The sequence below is a fragment of the Cryptomeria japonica genome, chromosome 3, assembly GCF_030272615.1.
Source record: "Cryptomeria japonica chromosome 3, Sugi_1.0, whole genome shotgun sequence".
Taxonomy (NCBI): Eukaryota; Viridiplantae; Streptophyta; class Pinopsida; order Cupressales; family Cupressaceae; genus Cryptomeria; species Cryptomeria japonica.
This window is the reverse complement of record NC_081407.1, coordinates 164180585-164191955: the sequence shown is the minus strand read 5'-3', so window position 1 is coordinate 164191955 and position 11371 is coordinate 164180585. Positions and strand designations below refer to the sequence as shown.

At 35.3% G+C, this 11371-nt stretch overlaps 1 protein-coding gene across 2 annotated transcripts; it reads left to right on the top strand.

Moving 5' to 3' along the window:
• Positions 1 to 8271: 8271 nt before the first annotated feature.
• LOC131043389 (peroxygenase) lies at positions 8272 to 11167 on the top strand. 2 transcript variants are annotated; one of them, XM_059218124.1, is made up of 5 exons: positions 8272 to 8981; positions 9113 to 9269; positions 10426 to 10511; positions 10598 to 10818; positions 10905 to 11167. In XM_059218124.1, the coding sequence occupies exons 2-5, from the start codon at positions 9191 to 9193 to the stop codon at positions 11056 to 11058; spliced, it is 540 nt and encodes a 179-aa protein (XP_059074107.1). In that variant the 5' UTR covers positions 8272 to 8981; positions 9113 to 9190; the 3' UTR covers positions 11059 to 11167. The 2 variants fall into 2 exon arrangements, with proteins under 2 accessions (XP_059074107.1, XP_057832563.1); XM_057976580.2 differs by having other exon boundaries at positions 8273 to 8981; positions 9156 to 9269.
• Positions 11168 to 11371: the final 204 nt, after the last annotated feature.

Below are 11371 nucleotides of genomic sequence, written 5' to 3'. Positions count from 1 at the left end.
CCACTACTTGGGCAATGTCTGGTCTGGTACAAACCATTTCATACGTAAGACTACCAACAATACTCACATATGGTGCATTAGCCATGTTCTCCACCTCAATAGGATATTTTGGACAATCATCCATAGATAAATATGTTTCTTGTGAAAAAGGAAGTACCATGGATGTACATGTTATCATGTTGAATCTCTCAACATTGAATTCACATACTTACTTTATCTTAACCAAACATTCGTATTAGATATATCTCTTATGATATCCATTCTTAAAATGTACCTAGCTGCACCCAGATCTTTCATTTCAAATTGTGTTGAAAACTGAAACTTCTAGTCATAAATCAAAGATCTCCTAGACCCAAAGAGTAACATGTCATCCACATATAATTCAATAATTAGAATGTGATCATTATCAATTTTGCAATAAATACAATGATCAAATTTAGAGCTCTAAAATCCCAAACTCAACACATAGGTGTCAAAATCTTGATACCACATCCTAGGAGGCTATTTTTCGACCATACAAATACTTTTTCAACTTCCAAATGGATTTTATTTTCCTTTTCTCATAAAATGCTTTGGCTATGACATAAATATTTCTTCCTCCAAATCACCATGAAGAAATTTTATCTTCACATTCACTAATTAATTTTTTGGCCATAGGTCATAGTAAGTGATAACAAGAAATTAATAGATGTCAACTTTGCAACGAAATAGAATATTTCACCATAATCAGGTCCTAACTTTTTTCTTGAGCACCCATTGAAAAAGGTACTAGATCCCACGTATTCTTCTTCTTCAAAGAATTCATCTCCTCATCCATGGCTTTCATTGAGGGATATAAATCACTTATACCAATATCCTCTTTAAGAGTCATAGTTTCATCAATAGTAGTAATAATAAAAAAACTAGAACCTAACAATGAATTGTTAGACACAATGCACCATTGAGAGGAGGAGGGGGTGAATCAGTGGTTCTCAAATCTTTTCTCTTTAGCTATCCTTTGTGAGCATACTAGTTTATGGATCCAACACAATGCAGACTAACTCAATTACACACATACACAAGAGGACATCACATAACACCAAGACGTACGAGGAAAACCCAAGATGGGAAAAACCTCGGTGAGCAATGCTGTTAGAGACTACTGCTCCAATCCAGCCTCCCAATGAAAACACACTTACAAAGTTTAGGGCACCAACCCAAGGATCACCAACCCCTCACTTTAGGGCACCAACCCAAGGAGCACCAACCCTTGACTTTAGGGCACCAACCCAAGGAGCTACAACCCCTGCACTGAGCTACAACTCAGTGTTCACAATGTAAACATCAAATACATAAGTAGTTATCTTGCTACAAGTGAATCTGAAACCATCATATATATCTTACTCTGTCAGTGAGAACACTACTGGTTCTTCTCTCCTACCGGTTGAATGCTTCAACTAGGTTGTCCTTCACTCCCACTCACTTCTCTGGTGCTTGTTGAGCACTTGGCTGATTTTTATTTCTTGCAGAAGTATCACACTTCACAGTAGCATAATATTCTTCTGTACAACAACATCGAACAATTTGTTTGGCCTTCATACTTATATCCCGTTTTTCCCGCCAAAGCCCAATTCAAAAACTAGGCGGTTAGGGTTTCCTCACCATCCTCGAGGCAAACCAAATCCAATTTGATCTCACTAGTAGCCAACTGTTCATCTCCACCTTTTTTGTTTCCTCCAATACACGTCTTCCAAATACGTATAAAATACGATCCTTTACCTCGACCTACATCTGTCAAACCACCATTAATACCTCTATTGTTTCCTTCTCGAGATTATCTCACAATCCGATCTTCTTGCTTCGATCCAGGGACCAACAACTCCCTGATTCTTTTCTATTGTTTATTCTTCCTCGAGCCACATGCTTCTGATCTGATCCTCAAATCACGAGATCCATATTCCATGCACATCTGTCAAGATACCTAACTCCACATGACACTTCACCAACCTTTGCGAGCTTTCCACCTTGACCCTATGTGGCATCCATGTCGATCGATTGTTGACTTGGCTCTTAGATAGGATCACTGACCAACCACCCTACTGGTTCCTCTTCTCTATTGGTTTGCTAACCCTGCCGATCTCACACACTGTACCAATTACCTCATCGTATCTGCCCTCATCATTAACTGTCAATGGAACTCCCAAACCGGTCTCCAGACAGGTAAATCCAAAGTATGCTCATTCCCACAAGTGGGAAGTCATTTGCATTTGCACCTTGCTTATATAACCGGTGGACTTACATACCAGTTACCACTCTTTATGACACCATGTAATCAACCTTCACAAGACTCCATCTTCGGTCAGGTCAGATTCCTCTGTTTGCATCTGCTTAGCCTTGCCTTTCTCCCTGATCAATTCTGTTCATTCCTCTACCGGTTTGTCAAGGTGACAAACACTTCACACTTCCCTTATACTAGCATCTCAACATGCCTTCTCTGTCGATCCACGACATAACCCTGATCTCATGATGAATACATCTTCATCCGGTGGGAGTCATGTTGTTCAACAACCTCACAACATACCGGTTCATTCTTTTCTTCTAGTGTTGATGTGATTCAGGTAACATTATGTCTCTTCATCACAAACAACCACTCCAACACCTTGCCCATTGTCAACACTTCACTTAACATTTGAAATACTCTCCTTATTTTACCGATGTTCTTGCAACACAAGGTGATATCCGAGATATCACATCCTGTACTCCTCCATGGCAGTGTTGCACATACATCCGATCTACCGGTAGTCATCCCATACTGGTTGACATCAATGACAACACAATGCCAAAATGAATAACCAAACCTATCTGATTGCTAACTGATTCTCATACACCTCCTCCAAGGTTGAGGTTAAGTTTCTTCTTATTTTGAAATTTCAGAGCTACTAGAGTTTGCCTCATCATCAAGTGTATCAAGAGCTTATAGTTCTTCTTTCATCAAAGTAGTTGGAACTTTAACTACCTCCTTCCTCTGTTTCTCTTGTTGCAACTCAATAGTGGAAGGTTTCATGTCTTCGAAAATAAAACTTTTGTTACAAATAACCTTCTAGGTCACTGGATCTCAAATCTTCTACCCTTTTATATTGACACCATAGCTGATAATAGATACACTTAACAACTGGACCTCTTCTCACTTGGAACATGAATATAAGCTTTGTAAGCAAATAATTTGAGATGTCTCATTGAAGGATTCTTTCTTGATCACACCACCATGAGTGTCTTATCAACAAAAGCTAATGAAGAATATTTATTTACTAGATAGAAGGTAGTGGCTACAACTTTAGAACAAAAAAAAATGTTGAAGGAAAACACCACTAAGAATACTCCTATCCATCTCCACCAATGTCTTATTCATCCTCTCTATAACTCCATTCTACTAAGGGTTGTATAGAGTTGTCTTACACGTCTCAATCTCATGGGCCTTAGAGAACCTATCTAATTAAGTCAAAGAAAACTCACCGTTGTTATTAGTCCTCAAACACTTAATCTTTATACTAGTCAAATTTTAAACAAGAGCCCTAAACTTTTTAAACTAACTAAATACTTCATATTTACTTCTAAAAAATAAACAAGTGTCCTTATACCATAGTCATCAATAGATGATATGAAATACACATATTTAAAAATTGAAGGAACGTGAAAAAGACCAAAAACATCATAATATCAAGTCCAACAATGCAGAAGATTTGTAAGAACTAGAGTAAAATTGACCATGACTTTCCTTTCCATATATGCAGTGTTAGGAAAAATCAAACACAAGACTACAATAATCAAACCCCTCAATGAGGCATTAATTTTTTAGGGTTTTCAAACCCTTCTCACCAATATGACCAAGTCTCTAGTGCAATATCATTGTCTTCTCCATTGGAAGATTGATCTCCAAAGCATTGACACCCTTAGGTACCTAGAAAGCACAACCATCAGATGTAGAGGCAACAAACTTCTCAACTTAATATAACAGTGAGGATGAAGAATCCAAAGCTCTCTTCTTTAGAGATCAACAAAAGAACTATTGCACTAAATATTGCATGCATTTAACCTATACAACCTTAGAAATAACCATAGCTCCTTTGGTCATCTTATATCCTCCTTGTGAGAAAATAACCTGCACACCCACATCATTCAATTTACTTAGAGAAAACAGATTTCATTCCAAAGATGGTATATGAAGAACACCATCAATTTCCTTCACTTTACCATTAGAGAATCTAATCTTGACTCTTCCATAGCCAACAATCTTTAGATGAGAGTAATCACCAAGATACACCTTCTCACCATCCTATTATTCATTTTTTGTAAACCAGCCCTATGAGAGGTACTATGAAAAGATGCACCCAAATCTATCAACCACACATCTTATAACGCATGTGTTTCCAAGGATACAACAAATTCTTCATCATCATCTTGAGAGGATTTTTCTAAATATGAATTGGAGGTGTTTCTCTTTTTCTTCCTTTTTCCTCCTCAAGTTCTTTATGGAAGTGATAGGTTTTGCCACAATTCCAACACTTGACCTTGGACTTTCTAGAAGACCTAGATCTCTCACATTCTTGTCCTAAGTCTTCTCATCCTTTATTAATCTACCACAAACCAAAAGAGCCTCCTTATCTAACTAATTTTTTTTAATTGTCATCTCTTCAAAGGGTAACAATGCAATCAACTCATCCATCTTGAACATTGTGGTGGTATTCCCAATGACCATCACAAGGTGGTCCTACAAGTCTAGAAAATAACATATTAATGTCATGCAACAATCTCCCTCCTCCATCTTCATAGCCAACATAGATCAGCTATACAACTAGTATATCAATTACATAACCTTTATCTTCCATTATGAGGGGAAACAATTTCTTTCATAGGAATAACTTGTTTACCGAGTATTTAGCTTGATAAAGATCTCCAAGATTCTTCCATAGAAGTCTTGCAATATTCTCATCATGAACATTTTGTGATGCGAAGTCTTCTAAATAGAGTCTAAGAAGACCCTTGTCTTTTTTATCCATCAAGTCCAAGTTTATTTGAGTTATGGTTGGTGGTTTAGAACTAGATATTGCAGCTCATAGATCTTTGTCCATGAGCATATCCTTCATTTTTATTTTCCACAACAAAGCTAGTGGACAGATAAACCTATCCAATTCTATTCTTTTGAATGTGTTAATTTTTCATGCAACAAAATACTCTACAACAAGCTCCCACTCAAATGCAGATTAGTCCAAAAAACCTCTACCCAACAATGGGACCAAAATTGGTTAAGCTTAGGTACCAACTGAAAGGAAGCAAGGTATGTAGAAATGCTTCCTACACCAATCTAATGATAGGAGATAGTACAAACTTTTCTTATGAACCCTAACAGTTATACTAATGAGATGTGCATACTACCAATAAAATAGCTTGCAATAAAGTAATAATACCATAATGCAAGATGGACGTGGGGAAAACCCTTTCAAGAGATAAACCCCACACTACAAAAAAATTTCTCAATGTATTATGATAAAAAATGGTTTTATAATCACTAGGAGTTTACAATGTCAATATCATTCCAACAACATAATATTACCTACAAATTACAACATACAACATACTCTCAAAGACATCCAATTTATAAATAAAACAAGAATGGAGGAAGCTTCTAGGACAAGACAAAAGAGGTGGCATGACCAAATCCACATGGAACATTTTCCAACCACCTCCAAGTAGGAAAATGACACTTTTACAAGCTTCTCAACCCCTCACATATACCTCCAAAAATGAGCACCCAATTTTTTCCATAAATAGGTATGACAGATGCTCTTACACACCTTACAACTATCATAGAATTTTTCATTAATGACAACACTTATAGATGTAAGAGAATGCATCATAACTGACTATTCATAGTTGATTCTCTTACAACCTAAGATTACCCAACTTGGGCACCCACCTTCTCCATGCAAATATGCCTAATGAAACTTGTCCATCCTATCATAGAATCTAGTTCTTATGCAATATAACTTGTCATTGGAACCTATCATTCATTATAAGTCATCATTAGCTCTTACACACTACTCAAGATGTCGACACATAGAAAAGAATCTCCACAACAAAGTGAGATGCATACCTCCTCATGTGAGGACACAAACATCCTTTCCACCTCCCATGTCACCTCCCAATACGATGACAATTGATTGTGCCAAGTCACACTAAAATATGAAATTAGATGTGCAACTAAATACAAACATAGGCATAAATAAATACATTAATTAAATAAAATAGTGCTAGTAAATACTAAGGTTGAGATGTACCTTAATTCCCCCCTCAAAAAAAGTTCCACTCCCAGCCTAGATTTATACTTTTGGCTAGAAATTCATTGATCATGGAGAAATTTTCAAATTGTTGGTAAGAATTTTGCATCTTATCAATGCTTTGAGTAAACTAGTCTTTGATTCCAATCTCTAATTATCACTTCACTGTCCATCAAAAGTTAATTACACCATTGTTTCTCAATGTAACTTAAAAGCCTAGGATTCTATCAAAGCTATGGTTGCATTGGAATGGATATGAGTTTTATAATGGTTTATCAATTAACCAACCATCCCTTTGGTGGTCACCCATGGTTCTTTTCCAATGCAAGCCATTTCTAGCTACTCATTTGATTTATTCCCTCAAATTCTTTAGGGTAGAATCTATTATCTCTAAGATCTTTATTCCAAGGTCAATTTCAACATGGCTCTCTTACCCTCATGCTAAAGGAAAATTTAGTTTATCCTAGAGTGACTTTCCAACATACTTGGTAATAATTAAGTATATACTCTCTTATGGCATGCACAAAATCTTCATTACCTTTGTCAAGACATGGTAGAAGGATTGGAAATTATATTTCAATACTTTCTTCTACAATTACACTCTATGGAAATATTATAGGTGGCTATGACATTATCTTCCCGTGATTGAAAAATTGAATAACAAATGACATCTTTAGTCACCTAGTTTCGTCTAGGTAAAAAAGTTCATATTATTTGGGAGGATATTGTAGACCCTGAAATTAATCAGTTTTCTTGATTCCTATTATACCACATTTTTCTTATTGGTGCCTATCTTATACAACTTGGCATCTCCAATCTAGGACATGTCCCTTCTATAAAATAACAAAAAACCCTTCTCCATCTATCATGCTATTGTGCTTGTGCCCAAGATCCATATTGATGGATACATGATTTCTTCCATCCTTCAAGGCTATAAATATTTTTGGTTGGGCTCTTTTAGCTTTGGCATGCTTTTAGATCAAATATTCTCGTATGTATATGAAATGATAGGAACATTTCTATTTTTGTGAATACTCTTACATATATTGAGTTTACTTCTCACTCCATGATGATGATTATCTCCGATGTGCTCTCCCAAATTCATTATCAAGCTACTAAGGTTGTGCTAGAGATTTGACATCTCCAAAACCTTCTTGACCATTGAGAGAATGCCTGCTACATTGTGGCAAGGGTGCCATGCTCCCTAGTCAAGACTAGATCCCCCCACCAATATAAGAAACATAACTATTGAAACTTTTATCATCATCCCCAAGAAAGCTACTAGAGGTCCACCATACCACCACCAACCTATAATACAACAATCTGGATAAACCCCTCCCCTCTCTTCCTAGTCATCATCATGGATGACCTCCACCAACACATCACTTCTCCATGTCCTCTCAATGACATGGATGGAAATTTCTTGATCAGAGTAAATTCCCTCAACTTCAATTAGTAATTTCTTTAGTGTCATTAATGATCAAAATTATATGCATGAAACAAAAGAGGTTAATAATGACTATGAATTTGTGGATATTGTTTGTGAGCTTCCAAGTGGCAAGGAATAATCTTGAGGACCAAGAACCCCTATTATTTCGAAAACTACTCAAACAACTTAATGCTTTTTTTTATAATCATCTAATTTTGTAACAACCATTTCCTTTTTGATATTATAAACTACACTTGTGACTTAACCATATTTATATTTAGTAACTTCCAACTCCATTACTTTAACATTAGAATGTGACTTGGTTTCCAAACATTGTAAGGTTTCACACATCCATTTTAATATGACTAAACCAAATAATATAAACATAAATTTTAGACCAAAATAAAATATCTCATATAAGAACAATTGAAGATGATAAGAATCATAAAATGAAGCCAACACCACACAAAACTCCTTCCATCTAAATGGGCCCAAAACTAAGTCACACAAATTAGCTTGGGTACCGAATACTCAATTAAAAGGGGAAACTTGTAGGCCCGCTCCTATCTGCAATTATAGAAAGGTTATTCCATGGCAGTTGTGTGTGATCTACTGGATCCACGCGCTTTGTCCCACCAACATCTGTCACCTGACTCACCAACACAAATTTAATAAGCGCTTCATATCCGCCGCTCTGCACTCTCCTGCATTCAATGCGTCTATACAGATAGAAGGGAAAGACATTTTTAACTGAGTGTTTGGACTGTTATTGGGGTTTTCTAAAATAGTTTAGATTTAAATGCATAAAGTAATTTTTTTTTCAGTTGAAAATGTCATTGCTCGCCCGCCATGTCTCAATTAGTTGCCAAGATTTGGGATTTTCTTTAACTTGCAGTATTCTTCAAGTTTCATGCAGAAAAATAGAAGGCTTTAGAGAATAAATGCGTGCCGTGTACAATATTGAACATATGCGTGATCGTCTCGCCATGTTTGCTTTGTTTAGATCATAATCCTATAAATTCTCCACCAAACCCTACAATGTTCATCAATTCGCTCGATTCTATCCATTATTTTAGCGAATGCGAGCCCTAATCCTGTAAAAAAATAATTTTGCTCACCAATTTGTACAAATCACTGTGATTATTACAAATTTCTTTAGGCGGATTAACATAAACTAGACGTTTGAACTTACCTCTGAACCGGAGGGTCATTAATGGATTCTCAACTGCCAAAGTCAGGTATGTAATCGGCAAAACCCTTGCGGTATCTTTCAATTTTGCAAAATTTGCCAAAGCCTTTCATTTTTTGTTTTTTCGATTGGAAGAATTTCGTTTTAGTATGGTTATTTAATGTTTTGTTGGATCCACAGTACCATAATTCATCTCTGCCTGTGTTTGAATTTCAATTGACAGAAGTTCAATTGGATTGTGTTGATCACAAAAAAAATATGACTCCTCTTCAAAAGCATGTGGCATTCTTTGACAGTAATAAGGACGGGATCGTTTATCCTTGGGAGACTTATAAAGGTTTAACTCATAGATCTTTCATCTGTTCCTGATTTTTTAAATGTATTAGCTACAGTTTTTTTTTATAAAATCTATTAGCCACAGATTTTTTTACTTTATTATGCATTAGCTACAGATGTTTTTATATACTAAATTACTCAAAACAACCGATTGATATGTCATTATCTGTATATTGTTTTTAGGCAAAATTTCTATTTTGTTTCTTTGGTTTTTAAATGAATACATTATTGAGAATATTTTGGGATATGTTTCAATGTTTGATAGTTCTGGATGTGTGTATCAAATTATATTAAAAAACAATTAAGTACTTTTATAGACTTGAGAAATATTCCCTCTTATGATTAGAATTGTAAAATTGTGTTGATTTCCTGTTTACTCTACTGTCATAGATACAAAATAATTTTACAACCATGATAAAAACTTTAAAGGAAATTAATTTATATTTTAATTCTTTTAATTAATTAAAAAAAAAAAACTAAACAAGAATCTTGAAATAAAGAGGGGATTTAATTATCTTTGAAGTTTGTTTACTAGGGAGAGAGAGGACCCGAGCACATTTCAATGGCTGCCATGACAGTTATCTTGAAATAAAGAGGGGATTTAATTATCTTTGAAGTTTACTAGGGAGAGAGAGGATCCAGGGCTGGATATCTCGGTAAAAAGCATGTTGATGTGGCATCATATTTGATGATGTGATTCTGAAATTAGAGAAATATAAGCAGGAGACTTGCCTAAGCTGTTGTAGAAGTGATTTGAAATCTCCACCTAGCACCAAGCTAAGGTGCTCAACTATTGGGTCTTCTCCCCTAATCTTATTTTTAGAAAAAGATTGCACAATCTTAAAAGATGACATTTTTTAATTTTATTATTACTTTTAAAATTTATTTTTATTTCCTTATAAATAGAAAAGGATTTCACAAAGTGAAAATTAACTGCCATTTTATTGTGCATCTTTGTCTGCATCTCAACTTCATTTCCCCTATCCAACACATTCACATTCTCATATATATATATATGCATAATGTGACGTTTCAACTATAACAACAAAGAGTTAGGTGTCCAAACTGTTGCAGGTGTCAAACAACCAGCAACTGCTGTATTCAATAAGATTAATTTTTAACTAGAGTTATTAATGAATTGGTGTTTAAATCCCCAGGTTTCCGTGCAGTAGGATTTGGGGTCATGAAATCCTTGGCAGCAGGAGTGCTAATCAATGTAGCGTTGAGCTACTCAACCCTTCCTGTAAGTAGAAATTATGTACAGTCCAATACTTTACCACATAAAATTTCACCCATGTCCTTAGAAACTGATCTGTATACAAATTACAGGGACGGATGCCATCACTATTATTCCCCATATACATAAATAATATTCACAAAGCAAAGCATGGAAGTGACACAGATGTGTATGACAAAGAAGGCAATTTTGATTCTCACAAATTTGAAGCCATTTTCAGCAAATATGCATGCACTCAAAAAGACAGACTTACGCGCTCTGAATTGGATTCCATGCTCAAATCCAACAGGGAACCCAAAAATGTTCCTGGATGGTAAGCAAATTTCAACGAGTACATTATGTGAATATAAAAGAAATTATTTTTTTACAAGAGTACAAATGGTTTCTGTGTTTGACCAGGATTGCTAGCAAGGTAGAATGGGATTTCTTATATGATTTGGCCAAGGACGACAAAGGATTTCTGGAGAAAGAGGCCATCAGAGGTGTATATGATGGCACCTTATTCGAACTTTACGAAAAGAAGAATTGCGACAAATCCATCCTAAAAAAATGAATATATTTTTAAATGCTGAATTCTTAACAGTATACAGACCGTAATAATGAATACTTTGTTATGTTACATGTTATTGATTAATTTATTATAGCATGCCTTATTATCCCAATCGTTTCAGTGGAATCTTGCTTTGGAATTTTCGGCATATAGATAAATAGATTTTGCAGTGAGATTTATTTTTAAAATAACTATATTATAATATTATATTTATTAGTATTTTAGTGTTTTTGTATTAGACCCACACAGGTCTTTCACTTCTACGGGTTCTGGGTCGTGCTTGCAAGTCCGGATTGTTGGATTGGACCAGGCTTTA

Coding starts and splice junctions, on each gene's coding strand:
- LOC131043389 (XM_057976580.2), top strand. CDS start 8,957: ATGGATTCTCAACTGCCAAAGTCAG. Junction 9,270..10,425: donor TCCTTGGGAGACTTATAAAG/GTTTAACTCATA, acceptor TTAAATCCCCAG/GTTTCCGTGCAGTAGGATTT. Junction 10,512..10,597: donor TGAGCTACTCAACCCTTCCT/GTAAGTAGAAAT, acceptor TACAAATTACAG/GGACGGATGCCATCACTATT.